Source organism: Bos indicus, chromosome 10 (genome assembly GCF_029378745.1).
Source record: "Bos indicus isolate NIAB-ARS_2022 breed Sahiwal x Tharparkar chromosome 10, NIAB-ARS_B.indTharparkar_mat_pri_1.0, whole genome shotgun sequence".
In the NCBI taxonomy this organism is placed as follows: Eukaryota; Metazoa; Chordata; class Mammalia; order Artiodactyla; family Bovidae; genus Bos; species Bos indicus.
Genome location: NC_091769.1, coordinates 88,454,572 through 88,472,344, shown reverse-complemented (window position 1 = coordinate 88,472,344; position 17,773 = coordinate 88,454,572). Strand labels below are relative to the sequence as shown.

Sequence of the window (17,773 nt, the reverse complement as noted above, 5' to 3'; positions counted from 1 at the left end):
AGACTAAGTCATAGCAGGCTTTCCCTGTTTTACCAGAGTCACGTAAGCTAACAGGCAGAATTTTCATGATTTTCGACATTTCTTCTATCCATTTTTCTTAATCACTTGGTGCCAGCCTGTTCAGACCTGCCTGGCAAGTGAGGAGAGGGCCAGGCATGTGTGTTGAGTACTTCAGGGGTTCCAGTGAGAGCCCTGGTGCATTTCAGGTCCCTCAGAGCAGGACTGGGTCACTAACGTGGGGAGCAGGGACATTCTTTAATACCCCAAGTGCCAGGAAAGTATTGTCAACTATGGTTTTGATTGCCATAAAAGTGTAGCTTAAAGATGTAGGCGGACTTTTCCAAGGTCCCCCCAGCAGCGATCAAGTGGCCTCCAGATAGCTTTGCTCTGTGTTGCTATGTGGGCACAGAGGGGGTGACTGGGGTTTGTGACACCTCCTGCATTTGCCCAAGTGTTCACTGCACAGGGGTGCCAAGCTGAACAGGTGAGTGGGGCTGAAATTGGACCCCTGCTTCATCCACTAGGGGAGTCCTGGCCCCAGGGCTGCGTCCTCCAGAGGAAGGGGGTGCCTTTTGCTAATTCACACCAGGGCACCTCATGGGCTCTGCCCACTCACACCTGGCTCCCTGCCTTGACCCAGACTATGAGCTTCAGGAGGAGTGGAGCCCCTGGTCTCTCTGCAGTGGGAGCTGTGGCAGTGGCCAGCAGAGGACTCAGCCCTGCAGCTACACCTGCATTGCCTCCAAGTCCTGCGCCTGCGACCTGCCCCCGTCCTGGTGAGATGAGCCCCAGCGCCTGCAGAGGGAGTGGCTTGCACTGTCTGAGCCTTGTACAGGGTGGACTCGGGAGAGGGGAGCCAGGAAGCTCACAAACGTGGTGGTCCTGCCCCGTCCCAGGTGGCTGTGGGCACCACAAGCCTAGTGAAGGCTGGCGCCCACTGCGGGCACAGACATGCCCTGTGGCACCACCAGCCTGGTCTCCTCTGTTCCCCAAGGTGCCGAGGACAAGGACCCCTTGGGCTTCCACAGTGAGAGGTGGCAGCCCCTGGCGATGCTATGGACACGCTCCACCCAGGTCAGTGTGGGGGGCTAGCCCTGTCCTCTGGGGGTCTGGAGGAGAACCTCTCTCGGAAGGGTGGAACCTCACTGCACTGGCAGGAATAGTGCCTCCTGGATGCAGAGCACATCTTTCAGCTGGAAGGTTAGCCTCCCCAGCAAGGGGACCGTAGCACTTCTGAGCAACCCCCTTGCCAGGCCCACTGGCCTTTCCCAGCCTGATATTCCTGCTGAGAAGGTCTTGAGGGGAGCCACAGAGCTTGGGAGATCATCCAGTGGAACAGAACAGGACAGGGACCTTGTGGCTTGCCCTCCCTGGTCACTCTTGGATGCTCCTGGCAAGCTCTGTCTGGGGAGCAGGTGCTGTCAAAACTGGTCAGGGTCCAGAGCTCCAGGACCACTCCTTTCCAGCAGTGAGGAGCAGGCCACGCTTTCACCAGCACACTCCCCATCTGTGTCCCTGGCGCTCATCTGCATCCCCAAGGAGGCAGGCAGCTGCCAGCAGCCTCCTTGCAGTTGACTCCCATGCTCCATGCTGCAGAAGATCGCTGAGCCGGGAAGGTGCACCCAGCCCTGTGGCGGGCAGGAGATTCCCAGAAGACTTAAGTCCGGTCCCAGCCTTCAAGGGGCTCGGGTCTTAGAGGGAAAGATGCACAGGACCAACTTAGGCCCAGCACTGCCAAGTGGGCCCTAACGGTCTGGAGCAAAGAGGAAGGAGCAGTTTGTTCTGTGTGGTCAGAGAAGCCACATTTCCCAACAGAGGGAGAGAGGAGGAGGGCAGCATAGACAGAGGGGCCGCTGGGGGCCCAGAAGGATAGAGTGAGCCTGAGAAGGGTAAGGTTAAGAACAGGAATAGGCCAGTGAGAGTGGTTAAAACAGGGAAATATTTTCTTACCGGGAGACTGAAACAGCTGTCCCTGCCCCCTACCACCCCAGCTCCTTCCCCAAGATCCCAGGATCTTTCCCACCACCCCGCATCTAAAAGGACAAAGGGTAGCTCATCGGGGCTTGCTGGCCCCCTCCTCTAGCCCCTTGGCCGTTGTCCATGTGGTCATGGCATGTTGCTTCAGCTTGCCTGCGTGGTGATATGTGGTCTCTCCCGACCGTGTTGGCCAGGTCGTTCTGCCCCCAGCTCGGGTGTGAGTACCTCCCCGCCTACCCGTTAAGATGCCTCCAAGCCACACCTTTGTACTGGCCCTTGAGTAACCCCCGCCCCACCCAGGGGCTGACCGGTCCCTTGTTCCCCTGCCACCTCCCCTGCCCTCTGCAAATGTGGACAGCTGTGAAAAGTGGCTGAACTGCAAGAGTGACTTCCTGGCCAAGTACCTGAAGCCAGGTGCTGCGGGCCCTGCCCAGCTGCCCATGCGCATACGCGTTGGAGGCCGTGTCCAGCGCCGTGAGCCTGTGGGAGGAGCATCAAGGCCGCAGCTTCTGCTGGAGGGATGCCGGCGGCCCGTGCGAGCGCCTGGACGAGTACCGGTCCACAGCCCCTTCTGCCTGCGCTCTCTGCAGCACGCCGGCAGCCCAGCACTGCTGCTACGACGTGAGCAGTCGGCTGCTGACCCGGGGCAAGGGTGCCGGCGCGCCCGACTTGGTCAGCACCGACGTCTCGCCCGAGCTTCACTTCAAGGTGGACACGCTGCCCTGGATCCCGTGTAAGGCGGACTGCACCCACTACCACGCGGTGCGGCCCGCCAACAATGGCCGAGCCTGCGCGGACAACCCTCCCGAGGAGGAGTACCTGGCCCAGTTGCAGGAAGCCAAGGAGTACTAACGAGAGGCTGCCGCGCTGGACAACGTTTCCTCGCAGGACCCCCGCCTTCGCCCCACCTCTGCCCAGACCTGGTGAGGCCGGCCTGGAGCCTCGAGCCCTCTGCCTGGGAACCTGGGGCGGGCAGGTCAGCACGGTGTGGGGTCGGCTTAAAAGGTGTGTAAGGGGCCCAGGGGGAGGAGCTCCGCCCCCTCCAGGGGCCCAGGGGGAGGCCGCAGGGGCTGCCGGGAAATGCGTAGTCTGTGGAGAAACTCCCAACACGCCTGACCACCCGTTTTTCTCCCTTGGCATGGGAGCAGGGGTGAGCCGGGATCTCCACACGCAGGGGTGATTCCCGGAACCTGCGTTAAGTCCCCCAAAAGCCCCAGCCCCGAGGGCCAGCCCTGCCACCCCCGCGGCCCGCCGCCGACGCCGCCCTCGGGCCAGCTGCCTTCCTCGGCTCTGAGCGGTGGCACGTGGCCGTCTTGCCCACCCCTGCTGGGAGGGTGGTCATCAGCCCTCCCACGAAGCTGCTTCCCATGGAGGTTCCAGTGGAGACCACCTCAGTCTAGGGCCGAAGGTCCGCGGTGGAAACATAAGTGGATAGGCTGAGGCAGCCAAGACGAGGCAGGATATCAGAGTGGGGCAGGGATCGACTAGTTCTAGGGGCTTTCTCTGTCCAGCTCACCTCTGTTCTATCCAACTCGTAGGAATATTGTGGGGCTGGGAGATCACACCACCCTGACTGAGCACAGGGTCAGGCCTGGGGAGGACTCAGAACCAAAGCAGGATGGGTCAGGTGCTGGTAGGGCGAGCTGGTAGATCAGTTCTCCGGGTGTGTAGGTAGGTGTGTAGATGTGTGTTAGGGGACAGCCCTGGTGTGTCTGTGTCTGTGTATTAGGGGACAGCCCTGGTTTACAGTGTTTGGGCAATTTCTGTGGTGTAAACATACCCACTGTGGCCCACTTCAAGCTCCCAAGGTGATGTCGCTGAATGCACTGAGCTCAGATCTGGGAAGAGACGTGTATGATCAGCTCTGCTAGCACCTTCTGCCTCTTCCCTGCCTCCCCTCACCTTCACCTCCCTCTCCCCTCTGCAGCCATACTTCCTTGCCTTCTGTGGGTTGAAATGCTGATGTCCCAGTTGTCTTTGTTCACAAAAGCCTCTAAAAGGCTGGTCACTAACCCTTAGACAGCTGCCCTGAAGCTCTCTGGGAACTTCAGCAACAAAGCACTTTATTTTCTAATTCTGTCTGATAAAGAATTTGAGTTCCCAGGGGAGCAGAGAACTGTAGGGAGCCCTTGCTGACCTCTTAAGCCAAGCTTGCCTGGGCTGTGTTTGTAATTACCTAACCCAGCTGAGCTTCCCAGGTGGCGCTAGTGGTAAAGAACCCGCCTGCCAGTGCAGGTAAACAGAGGAGATGAGGGTTCAATCCCTGGGTCAGGAAGACCCTCTGGAGGAGGGTATGGCAACTCACTCCAGTACTCTTGCCTGGAGAATCCCATGGACAGAGGAGCCTGGCGGGCTACAGTCCATGGGGTCGCAGAGTCAGACATGACTGATGTGACTTAACACACATACAACCCAGCTGGGCAGACAGAGATCCGGGGTGCAGAGCTTACATGGGTTAGGTTATCTTTACTCAGACTCATAAAGGGTTACCTGAGAGGCAAGGAAGAGCTAGCAGGACCTCAGGGGCACATTCAGAGTCCTTTGGTCAGAGAGAGAAATTATATTGACACCAGAGGAAGTGGCCCTACTTCCCTAAGGAACTTGCTGCACGGGGATCTGATGCAGAGTTGTCCCAAGGACTACCCCTAAAAGATGGCCAAGGTGGACCTGTACCCTGCCTTAGTTGGTACCCTTACCATACACTCCACTGTCACTCCAAGCATTTGGGGAAGTCACATCAGGAAGCCAAATGAGACAAGGTCTGTTCAGAGCCGCTACCTGGAGAAGCTCAGAGAGGCAGATGTTTCCAGTTACCATCACACCTAAAGGTAAGTGTGTTAGTCTGGTCTGGGATCACAATCTAACAATGCTGGTGCAACTAGAATATTACAGGATCAAAGAGGGCAGCATCTCAGGTCCCTAGATGGGAACCAAGTTCCCTTCCCTGTCTCTTGAATGGGGAATTCAATAGGATTAGCACTAGGGAAGCCTACGATTAGCACAGGAATGTTTTAATTATGTTTTAGCAGAAACTTAAAAAAGATACACCAGAGTCTGTTTTCACAGAAAACTAATTTTCCTCCTTTCTAATATAATTTACCTTGACACTTAAATACACTATCTAAATTTAATCTATACCTAATGCTGATCCCATGCAAAAAAGATCTTCACAACCCAGATAATCATGATGGTGTGATCACCTAGAACCAGACATCCTGGAATGTGAAGTCAAGTGGGCCTTAGGAAGCATCACTACAAACAAAGCTAGTGGAGATGATGGAATTCCAGTTGAGCTGTTTCAAATCCTGGAAGATGATGCTGTGCAAGTGCTGCACTCAATTTTCCAGCAAATTTGGAAAACTCAGCACTGGCCACAGGACTGGAAAACGTCAATTTTCATTCCAATCCCAAAGAAAGGCAATGCCAAAGAATGCTCTACCGCACAATTGCACTTATCTCACATGCTAGTAAAGTAATGCTCAAAATTCTCCAAGCCAGGCTTCAACAATACGTGAACCGTGAACTTCCAGATGTTCAAGCTGGATTTAGAAAAGGCAGAGGAACCAGAGATCAAATTGCCAACATCCGCTGGATCATCGAAAAAGCAAGAGAGTTCTGGAAAAACATCTATTTCTGCTTGATTGACTATGCCAAAGCCTTTGACTGTGTGGATCACAATAAACTGTGGAAAATTCTGAAAGAGATGGGAATACCAGACCACCTGACCTGCCTCTTGAGAAATCTGCATGCAGGTCAGAAGCAACAGTTAGAACTGGACATGGAACAACAGACTGGTTCCAAATAGGAAAAGGAGTTCGTCAAGGCTGTATTGACAAGGCTGTGGTGACTATTGACAATAGTCACCCTGCTTATTTAACTTCTATGCAGAGTACATCATGAGAAATGCTGGGCTGGAGGAAGCACAAGCTGGAATCAAGATTGCCTGGGAGAAATATCAATAACCTTAGATATGCAGATGACACCACCCTTACGGCAGAAAGTGAAGAGGAACTAAAAAGCCTCTTGATGAAAGTGAAAGAGGAGAGTGAAAAAGTTGACTTAAAGCTCAACATTCAGAAAACGAAGATCATGGCATCTGGTCCCATCACTTCATGGCAAATAGATGGGGAAACAGTGGCAGACTTTATTTTTTTGGGCTCCACAATCACTACAGATGGTGACTGCAGCCATGAAATTAAAAGACTTGTTCCTTGGAAGAAAAGCTATGACTAAACTAGACAGCATATTCAAAAGCAGAGACATTACTTTGACAACAAAGGTCCGTCTAGTCAAGGCTATGATTTTTCCAGTAGTCATGGGATGTGAGAGTTGGACTATAAAGAAAGCTGAGCGCCGAAGAATTGATGCTTTTGAACTATGGTGTTGGAGAAGATTCTTGAGAGTCCCTTGGACTGCAAGGAGATCCAACCAGTCCATCCTAAAGGAGATCACTCCTGGGTGTTCATTGGAAGGACTGATGCTGAAGCTGAAACTCCAATACTTTGGCCACCTGATGCCAAGAGCTGACTCATTTGACCCTGATGCTGGAAAAGATTGAGGGCAGGAGAAGGGGACGACAGAGGATGAGATGGTTGGTTGGCATCACCAACTCAATGGATACGAGTTTGAGTAGACTCCGGGAGTTGGTGATGGACAGGGAGGCCTGGCATGCTGCAGTCCACGGGGTCGCAAAGAGTCGGAAACGACTGAGCGACTGAACTGAACTGAATGCTCATCCCCCTCCTTTCTAATATAATTTACCTTGGCACTTAAATACACTATCTAAATTTAATCTATATGTGCTGCTAAGTTGCTTCAGTCGTGTCTGACTCTGTGCGACCCCAAAGACGGCAGCCCACACCAGGCTCCCCCGTCCCTGGGATTCTCCATGCTTGGCAATTATGCAGCCCCATTTTTAAATCTGTAATCTAAGTGATACTCTAAATTGCTACTGTGTCAAGCCACAGATGAGAGAAACTAAAAGGGGGGCTGGAGAGGAGCTTTGAAGGACTGGGGTGTTGATCAGCTATAAAACAGTGTTTATTCAAACTGTACAGAGGAGAAAGAGACACTGTGCAGGTGGCTGCAGGCTTAGGGAACACCTGTGTGTGAGGAGAAACAGTTGCAGCGGGGGCACTGACCCTGCTAAATGGAGGATTTTAGGAGTGGCTGGTGTCAAAGCTGGGAGGGGCCCAGGAAATAAAGAGAGGGCCCTCCCCTGCTGTGGTCCAGTGTAGGCTGTCCTAGCTCACCTGGCTGTTATTCTTGTCTTGGACCCCGGGAGCCATCTGTGACCACACATCCAGCAAGAACACCACCGCTGTTTCTAACTTAGCTGCCTTGGCCACCTGGATGGCTTTGCCCCATTCCCCCCACCCTGGGTTACCTCATAAAGGTCTTTTGCCAGGCAAGACTGGTCACATTGAATTCTAACTAGTGTTTAAACAACCCATAGTACAAACCTGCCAGATCCTGCTGATGGTCCTGGTCTCTTGGCAGACAGGATGTTTCAGCTCCTTTGTCTCATTATTCACAAAAGGGACTCAGATGTGCTTCCTTGTTTCCTCCATTACAGTTAGATTTTCTTAACATGTTGAAGTGCTCCTCAAAATCCTTCCTTGGTATCAATGTCACCTGGGATATTAAAATGTAAGCTCACGGCTACACCCCACACCCAGGATGAGTCACTGGGGTAGAGTCCACTCTCCTGCATTTAACAGGTTCCTCTCAGGTAGTACTTTAGTTGAGGTGAACCCTTAGCCTAGGATTTGGAATTTGGCCAGTTAACCAGCTTTCCTGCTTAAAGGAAAACACGGGGGCCTGGGAGCCCAGACGTCAGCAGGAAAGGGATCTTCCCAACCTAGGGACCAAACCCAGGTCTCCCACACTGCAGGCGGATTCTTTACCAGCTGAACTACCAGGGAATCCCCAGGTAACATGCTGCCAGGTGCCAGAACTTCTCTGTCCATCTCTAATGCTCTCGTGAGTGCTAAGTCGCTTCAGTCGTGTCTGACTCTTCATGACCCTATGGACCAGGCTTATCTGTCCATGGGATTCTCCAGGCAAGAATACTGGAGTGGGTTGCCATGCCCTTCTCCGGGGGATCTTCCTGACCCAGGGATAGGTCTCCTGCATTGGCAGGTGGGGTCTTTACCACTGTCACCCCCTGGAAGCCCCTAATGCTCTCATAGTTAGCTATTACACCCATTTTACAGATGAGGAAATTTGTCCAGTTTGTTAGGTGGTGATATTTACAATTGAAACCCAAGCCAAAGTTTCTAGCTCTGGCATTCTGCTTTTTAGGCTCTGATACCTAACCAAATGCTGTCAGTGAGACAGAAGTGGTAAAAATTGTAACAGCATCAGTACTGGGGATGTGAATGTTGCTGAGCTCTCACATGACAGCTACTTTGCCTGGTGCTTTTTTACTAAGGCACTTGTAAACTTTGCTTCAGAGTTTTCCTAGGTATTCTGGAATTGGTAATTTTCCAGCCAGGTGTGAAAGTGGTGCTTCTTTGTTACCAGTCTCTGTGTTAGAAGGGGGTCCGTTTGTGTTTTTTTTTTGCCACACCACATAGCATGTGCTATCTTTAGTTCCCTGACTAGGGAATGAACCTGTACCCCCTGCATTGGAAATGCTGAGTCTTAACCACTGGACCACCAGGGCAGTTCCACAGAGTTCTTGATTTGATACAAGCTAGAGTCCAGATACTTTATTTTTTATAAAAGTACTTTTCGGACCCCCCAGGCAGCAGACATAATGCCCAATTAGACGAAGATTGCTTCAGTCCAGCACTTGAGTATTTCAAGCCAGGGGGTGGGGGGATCTTGGGGGTTCTAAATTATCCAGACCAGTACTGACTTTCTGCTTTAATTATATTTTGACCAGCTCATATTGGCAGGCTTAGCCTGCAGGGATCCATGCCACTTAATAAAACAGGCAAAAATAGATGAAGGAAAGCGCTGTGGCTGCAGGGAATGGTGTCTGGATCAGAAGACGCTGACTCACCCCAGGGTGGCCCCGGGTGGGGCTGGTCCAGGAAATGACCCTCCCTGTGCAGGCAGTTGGGCTTCACCCGTGGTGCTGGTGGTAAAGAACCTGCCTGCCATCGAGGAGACATGAGATGCAGGTTTGATCTCTGGGTCAGGAAGATACCCTGGGGGAGGGCATGGCGGCCCAGGCAACTATTCTTGCCTGGAGAACCCCCATGGACAGAGGAGCCTGGCAGGCTCCAGTCCGTAAGGTTGCAAAGCTGGGAGATGACTAAACACGCATGCATGTGGTAGCTTTTCACTACCTGGAACACGGCAGCCTGGACCCCACTAAGGTCAGTAGCACTGACCACTCGGTCAGTGGTCAGAAGCTTGTTTAATGGAACCAGGTTATTTCAAAATACTCTTAACAAGGATTTTCAGTTTTTCCTCTTTCTGGGAGTAATAGGCCTGGAATGTCCTACTCCGGGAGGGATGCCTAACATGCTAGAAATGTAGCTGCTGTGGGGATGAATGCAATGACAAGGCAGTAGGCAAGTTTGGACTTGAGCATTGGCTCTGCAGTTTCTCTGCTAAATTATCTGTGGTAGGATCTGGGGTATCCATTAAGAAACACAAGGACCAGGTTCTTATAAAACAGAAATGGTGGTAGTATCTATCTCACAGGGCGGTTGTGGGGGCTAATGAAGTTACTGTAAGGAAACTGCTTAGTGCAGTGTCTGGAACGTAGAAACTGCTCAATAAACAGAACCTCAGTGAACAGAACCCCAGGATCCACAGGGTGGGGAATCTCTGTCTGCATCTCAAACCAGCGCCTGGTGATCATCTTTTTGCAAGAGGGTAAGAGGCCATGGGGAGTGGGAGCCCCAGGATGCCACCTCCACCAGCCATGGAGTTTATTGGTACTGTTTACCGCAGAGTACCATCCCCACCCCTCCCAGGCTACATTTGACTGCCCTTTTTTGCCAGTCTTCATTATGAAAGGATGTGAGCTCAGGAATGCTTGCTGGTGAGAAGCAGGCTCCCTTCATGCCTCTTGATTATGTACATTTAGCCAGAAGAAGACAAAACCCTTTTTAACCTTCAGGGGAACTCTAATACCAGCCACCCCATCAACACAGTTCCAGACATGCATGTTTTTTAAATTACGTTTATTTAGCGTATGTACACATAAAAGAGAAATCACCCTCTGTTCCCACCCAGCAGAAAACATGCACAAACCCAAGGTATACATGAAGGGACAGGGCCCCAGCCCCAAGTTAGTGGTTGGGATGGTGCAATCCTGTGAGTCACAAGCCCCGGTCAGGAGAGGGCTGGACTGAAGTGTTGGGCAGGCTGTACCCCCGCTGCGGGGCCTAAAATAAGCGCGCACCATAGCCAAAGGTCTGTTTGATGCCCTCAAAGTAGTACCGCTGCCAGCCCTGCCTCGTCCTCTCCTCCTCTGGGGCGGGGATGCCTCGGCCTTCCATGCACAGCTCAGTTTCTCCGTTCTTATCGATGAAGGTCAAGGTGATGATGGCAAAGTGCCCTGGGGGAAGGCAGAAGGGAGGGAGGTTTCAGATCCAGGGTTTCCATAGGGGCCTGAGGCGAGGGGGAAAGAAAGGGTTCTGGGGGTAACGGCAATGAACAAACATGCTTGCTTACCTTCTGGCCAAGATTTAAACCTCCATTTCATCGCAATGTATTTCTCAGGGACCTGAAATAATCAGAGAGGTCAGCCTTTTTGATATTTGCTTTCTCCCAGAAGAACTAATTTTACCCCACGAAGGAAAAAACTATAGGAAAGTGAGAGAGTCCAATTGTAGCATTCCCTTGAAAAACAAAATGAGCTTTTACTGACCCAAGAGATTAAAGTCTTAAATTTATCTACAGAGCTGGAAAGAAAAAGGCCGGGAGTGGGGAGGAAGGGACACATTATTCTTCTAAGCTGATAAAAGCCACGTCCTGGCTAGCAGGAACTCACCAGATCAGTGAATTCTCCAGAGACATTGCCGTCTACCAAGTGAAACTTGCCACCTTTGTCTGCTTCCAACATAGCAGGAGCGTGGGTGAAGGCCTGAACGAGCTGCAGAACAAAAGGAGGTAGGAAGATGTGTGGCTCTCGGGGGGACCCAGGAGAAGTGCTAGCCGACACCTGCGTGCCTCAGCTCTCAATTCCAAAGACACTACTCTGCCCAAGAACCAGCTTCAGGTTCTTTTCTGTTCCAGTAGAGACCACGCTTCAACTCAAATAATTCTTTCTAAATCCAGGATGCCATTACATTGGATCCATTTACTTTTCTAACATGAATGATTCCAGTTGTTCCCACTTACAGGACCCAAAATTAGTACAAGGAGAAAAAAAAAGGCAAATCCACTTTAATGAGTGGTGGCTTGAACATGTCTTTCCTTTGCCTCTTTGAGAACAAGGAAAGTCTCGTGGCTCCACTCAGCACTTTTCTGCAGTGAGAGGATGTCCCCACAACTCTAGTCACCTGCAACGGCAGACGCCAGGAGCTGGAAGGACAGGACTGTACTTACCTCTTGGGTGGTAAAAACTCTATAGAGCTCCTCTGGTGATGTCAGGAAGCTTTCTCTAAGGGTGATCTTACAAGTGGGGATTTTGACACCAACGGGTCTGGCCTGGGTTTTTGAAGGAGCAGACTTAGCCTGTGGAAGTGGCAGTGAAACTGTCAGTTTATAGAGTACTGGTGAGACCTCACTTCACAGGGCTGCAGGGACACACTGCCATTCACTCTCACAAACCTTGTCACCTCCAAGGCTAAACAACTCCAGGGGCTCAGAGGAAATGTATGTGCATGGGCATTTCTGTGAGGAGGGGGATTTTCTCAGCACACCCAGTGCCACTCTGGGTGAAAGAAAAGTGATACTTCTTTAAAGCCCATGCCAGAGGACACACTAAATCATTATGTACTTCTGGAGAGTCCTGTGTAATCCTCAAGCAGAATGTCTGTTTAAATAGTCAGAAGCAGCACCCCCAGAATATCCTTCCGAGTGTGACAAAGGGGCAGGAGGGCTGAAAACCAGGTGCTGAAGCCAAACCAAACAAGCGCCAACTCCAGAAAACAGTTTGTCCTCCCCTCCAGTGGGATGAAATCAGTCAGTTTCCTGTTAGGTGAGGTCAGTGACCTAAGTAACCTCTGACACTTTGATGAGAACTTTAATATCAAAGGATGAAACGTAGATATATTATTTTAGATGCATACAGGGGAACCTGCGTTCATAACCTCCTCACTGGTGTTAAATACCAAGAGTTGGACTCTGAAGCCCCTGATGGCTTGATGGCTTCCATTTGCTCTAGGAGTCTGTCGTAAATGAATAAAAACCAGGTTAAAGATGGGGCAACATACAACTACATTCTGTGGACCCTGAAAAGCAGCACCTCTGGCTCGGAGGTTAGGGTGGGAGAGAAAAAGCTGAGATACAGACTTAAGGAAGAGGCAGTGTCTCAACTCCCTTTCCAGACAGCCTCCTGCCCCACCATGCAGGGATACTGGTTACCTTGCGCTCCTCAGTTTTCAGTGCTGGCGGCCCGGCTGGGTCTACTGACTCTCCATTCATTGTAGGCAAGATCATACCCTGCGTGAATTCTGAAAAGACAAAATCCAGCTCCTGGAAGTTATTTCTTGGGAGCTGAGATTTGGGGCTTCACCGTAGTTCACAAACATGGCCGTCCTAACTCAGGAGGAGGTAATGACAACAGAAGGAGGAGTCGATCCATTTTACGTCTTTCCCTTTGATCCATGCCACATGGGTACCTGAGTGTATCCTACAGAATGCAGTATGGTCATTAGGATTACTTGAAACCCCTGACTCAATCAGATGCATCACAACTTGTTAAATGTGTGTGAGGTCTACTGCGGATGGCAGCCAATGACTGCAGCGGCACTTCCAAAGCCTTCAAGAGTGGGGAAGATGCTCACAGCCGCATATTTAGTCCCCTTCTCCACTCTGCCGTACCTCTGTAGGACAGCCACAACTATTAGGGCATCAGAGCACTGGTTCCCACCTCTACACTGGCTCCCTCTGATGGTCACCAGAGGTACTCCGACACCCAGACCAGATCACGTGGGCAAAGCTGGAGTTCAGGGGGACAGCTGAGAGGACTACTATTCAAGTAATCCTAAGAACAGTCCAGGACTGTGCTCAATCTGGAGATGCCGGGTCTTTAGATCAGTGAGTCCAACAGAAATACCACCTCAGCCTCAAATGTAACACTACATTTTCTAGTAACCACCCTAAAGTGTTAAAATGGACACGTGAAATTAATTTTGACCACATTCCCCTCATATATCCATTCTACCATTTGTGTGTTGTCAGTATCAGATAATTGAGATATTCTTCTTTTTAAAAAAATACCAAGTCTTCAAAATTTATTACATATTTTATACTCAGAGCACATCCCAATTTGGACTGCCACATTTCATGTCCTCAACAGCCAACACATTAGACAACACATCTCTAAATCTTTCCCTAATTCAAACTTTACAGACTGATTTCAAGATGAAATAAGCCTTCTCCGCCCAGATTTCTACTCATTTACTAAAGAAAGAACTGTCAAGCCCCTTAATTAGCATCTGACAGGTGGAAAACTATCTTCTCAAGGCACTTATAACTACTCAAAGGATACCTGTTTTGAGGGTGCTGATGTAAATTCCCATTGCTTCTCTTAGAAGTTTCACCCCTTCTTCCTTCATTAAGGCCACGAGATTTGTGTCAGGCTCATCTTTGGCAAGGCTCACACTAATCTGAATGAAAGATCAGAAGTAGGTGGTAAATAGCTTGAGAGGCACCCACATTAGGAGATGTAGGTGCCGAGCAGTCAGATAACCGCTGACATTTGCAAAGGAAATGCATGACAGTTGAGGTATTCGTACAATCCCCATGAGTGTTTCTTCTCAAGGTCTCTCTGCTACCTACTGCCAAGACAAAAGTGGCTAATGTTAAAACTCACACCACTCACTAAAGCAAAGTAACTGAATAAGCATAAACTGCTCGGGAAGCTCCTAATGGCACCACAGACCCAGAAAGTCGTCTGCAGACTGGGGTTCTGAATGCTTAGGCCAAGCCTGGTCTGTAATCTTGAAGACAGATTATTTTTCTCATCTGAGAATAAGAGGATGTAGGAAACTCAGACAGATGAGGAATTGGAAAGCACAAACCTCCACTTCATCCACGCTATTTTCATCAGACAAATTGGGGATCTCCACATGGCCCTTGTACTGCACTCCAGACTTAGAGGTACCTGTCAAAAGTAATGCAGTATTATCAGTCTCCTCCTCCTCAGGCTAAGTCTTCTGCTCTGGATGTGTAACTGGCATTTTGCTTATGCTTCTTTTGGACAACTGAACCTACCTTCTTTATTTTGAGAGAAGGTGGCTGCCACACTAGAGGCAACCATTGCCCCCCTCCCTGAAATGTCTTTCCTCATCAGATTTCTGGAGACTGTGTTACCAGTGTGAGACTAAGAGCTACGTGAATTCAGCACTAGCCTGAACTCTGCTGAGGAGGACCTAGGTTAATAGCTAATACTGGCAGTTTTGCTAAAACGCTTGTTTTGAAAATACAAATTTGTTCCAATGCTATAGGTATATTAAGTGACAATTTGATTGTAATATGAATTCCATATTTGCTTATATGCACTTTCATCCACAAAGAAACCCAAACAGAGCTAAACAGAGCTACATAGGAAAACACAAAACACATGTCTCAAACGTTAATCTGACAGTGACCTCAGTTCACCACGTGTGTTACAAGCCACACCATCCACGACTGGTATTATAACGCTCCTTCTGATTTCCCGTGACACTCCTTCCATCACCTCACAATAACCCAAGTACCTCAGTGCCCCTGATGCCCACTTTCACAAGCAAACCTCAGGTTTTTGTCAAGGTAAAGCACGATATTTGTCAAATGATTTACGTTCTTATGATTTAACGTGTAAACTGTGCCACCAATTTTTACATTACTAAATTTAAAAAAATATCACTGATGAAGCTTTTGAGCATCCTGTCATGTCCCTAACCCTGTCTTCCCTACAAGCTCTGTGGTTTTTGTTGGAAGTTTCTGCATAGTGTGGTGAATTTTAGAAACACGTGTCACGTTATAGCAGAACTGACTGTGTTTCAAAGTTAACATTATTTATCTTTACCTCTCTAGGCCTCAGTTTCTCAATCTATAAAAAGGAGGCTGGGAAAGATGATACCTATGGTTTCTTCCAGACTGCTATGCTTTAATTAAAAAAAAAAAAAAAAAATACATTTTGCCTCTGTTACCATTCAGTTGAGAAGAATTTACATGTTTTGCCCCATACATGTACTCTTTTAACTCTACTGTCTTTCCTTCCTGTCAGGACCATCCAAGGATGGCCCCAATTCTATCCTAATATCCTCACAAAAAAGACATTAAGCTAGAGAATAAAACCAGCCCCAGTTATAATCACATGCAAGCAGCATTATCACAGCACTCTAAACTATTAGGTTCACACTGGAATTAAAAAAACAAAAGCCAAAAAACTCCCATAGCCTACTTTCAAGTCATCCAAGAGGCAGAAATAGCTAGTCTGAAAAATGTCACATTGTATGCTCCCAAACAGGACAAGGCCCAAAGGTTCAGCAGCCCAGTTGCTACATCAGTAGGGACTTGTGAGACCCACAGACAGGAGACCCATTTAGTGTCCTGCAGCGGGAGAAAAATTTCAACATTCGATACTGCTTCCTATAGGACTCTAAAGCAGCACTATCTCCCTCAAAAAAAGTTCATAACCTCTCAAAAACTGTTCTCCCTGGCTCTTGAATAGGTCAATCAAAATGTGATTAACCCCTGTCCTAAAAGCCGAGCACAGACTTACCTGTCCAGTTTAGTTTGACGCTCCACTCATAAAAGAAGATAAGTTTGCCTTTGCGATTGTTAATGGATGCCTCTCCATCAAGCTTACTCACTTCTGTCACCTCGCACTTGCCTTCCTCATTTTGTACACGTACAGCCAGGAACAGTGTTTTCAGCTTATCTGTGGACCAGTTTGAAGCATCCCTTTCTGTCCTGCAAAACAGAAACAGAGCTATGGACCAACAGCCAAATGAAGGATACACTGCTTGCTCTATGCAAGAGCACCCAAGGCTATACGAGGCTGGAAAAGAACTCAAAAGCCTCAGTCCCACTCCAGTATGTCCACAAATGTGTTACTCTTTTAGGAAGACCAGGAGTCAATAAGGACTGTCTGCTGTATAGCATGACAGTCAATTACTGTCAATAAGGACTACTGCTGTATAGCATGGTTTCAAACTTAATGGAAAATTCTGCTTTCCTTTCTCAGCATGATGGTGCTGGGGTCAGTACTGAATACTTTAACATGGCGCCCCCGTCTGACCAAATGGAAAACTGTGCGCTTCTGAGGTCAGGAGCACACAAGGGGGCCGCAAAACGCAGCGCTGAGCTAAAAGGTCCAGTTAAGAAGAAACCAATAATCTTGATCCCATTAGCGCAGTGTTTTGACCTATCAAATTCAGGCTGTGTTATAAATTTTGTGCCCTCCAAATGGCCCTGAAAACAATGAATGTCCAGGGTTTTAAAACAAACAAAAATGAAAGCCAACCATTCTATGTTAAGAGGAGAGGAAGCAGGCTGAAATACAAAGGAAAACTATCTACCTTCTAACTTTCTAATAAACAAAAGTAAGATGAGCTACAACAGAGTAAAACTACAGTGTACGCCCAAAGTTCAGTGGACTCAGAAGGAATAAGAAAATATTACTTGCAGAACATTTCATGAAAGAGAGTAGGCTTTTAAGAGTGGTTGGATTATAAACTATGATTGCCCGGCAACCAGCGGCAGTCCCTGGAGCGACGATACAAGCAACTTAACAGTTCCGGGTGAGAGGCCACGGCGCCTTGGAGCATCACTCAGTTGTGAGCACTTGCAGATCACGTTCTAAGACCTGGCTTTCTGGAGTGAGGCAGCGATCCCTTATGACTGACTTTTAATTCCAGCCGAAAGTCGAAAAAATAGTAACTCCAACCCTCTCGAGCCTAACACTGCAATCTCTCAATACTAGACACGGCAGTTTTGGGTCTCAATGACGCCTCCGGCCACGTGCGAGAAGCATCTCTCCGCTCAGGCTGAATGCAGCAGCCAGAGGGGGTACGTCCTCCTGTGTGAAACCCCCTCGTCTGGGATGCAGTCTTCAACGTCGTCCCCCCACCCGACCTCCGGGCTTCCCCTCCACCCAATGAAACGGAGGTCTGAGGCTGGAGGGGCCTGCGACTTACGGACCCCTGGAGACAGTTAGGACCCACGCCCATCTCCTGCCAGGCAGGGCTGCCTAGACCCCAGTAGTGTTCCGGTCAAGGTTCCAGGGTACCCTCCGGCGCAACCCCCGGCCCGGCTGCAGCGCTCCCTCGGCCTGGCCCGCTGGCCCTCACCAATGCCAGTTGTTGACGTTGGTGGCGTCCGCCCGCTCCTCCACGATCCAGCGTGGGTCGCCCTCACCCCACTTGGCCATCGGCTCTCCTACCGCGCCGCCACCAGCTCCCGAGCAGCCACAGCCACAGCCTCAGGACAGCCCGGTCGCGGCCGCCCGGCAGCGCCTGGAAACTACTAGAAGAAGCTGCAAGATCCTCCTGGCTTGCTTTTCCCTCCACCCCCCCGCCCCTCCCCGCCTTGACTTCCGGCTCCGCCTCCCTCCCGCCGGGTACGTCGGCTACCCCTCCCCGGACCTTCGCTTCCGTTTGTTCTAAGGAATCCTTTACACTCCTTCGAGTTATGCCCTGAAAGGCCCGAAAGGCGACAGCTCACACGACCATTC

The 17,773-nt window shown here is 49.9% G+C and overlaps 2 protein-coding genes across 2 annotated transcripts; one reads left to right on the top strand and one right to left on the bottom strand.

Moving 5' to 3' along the window:
* The first annotated feature begins 951 nt into the window (after positions 1–951).
* LOC139185473 (isthmin-2-like) lies at positions 952–6,769 on the top strand. The gene is given in 4 exon segments (XM_070798064.1): positions 952–1,027; positions 2,278–2,384; positions 2,386–2,982; positions 5,141–6,769. Coding segments are annotated over 3 exon segments (627 nt in total). The 3' UTR covers positions 2,830–2,982; positions 5,141–6,769.
* A 3,335-nt stretch (positions 6,770–10,104) lies between these two features.
* Positions 10,105–17,613, bottom strand: AHSA1 (activator of HSP90 ATPase activity 1). Its single transcript, XM_070797919.1, has 9 exons — positions 17,391–17,613; positions 15,821–16,011; positions 14,133–14,215; positions 13,601–13,718; positions 12,472–12,560; positions 11,491–11,619; positions 10,934–11,035; positions 10,615–10,666; positions 10,105–10,498 (listed from the first exon to the last, which is right to left on the bottom strand). The coding sequence occupies exons 1-9, from the start codon at positions 17,468–17,470 to the stop codon at positions 10,326–10,328; spliced, it is 1,017 nt and encodes a 338-aa protein (XP_070654020.1). The 5' UTR covers positions 17,471–17,613; the 3' UTR covers positions 10,105–10,325.
* Positions 17,614–17,773: the final 160 nt, after the last annotated feature.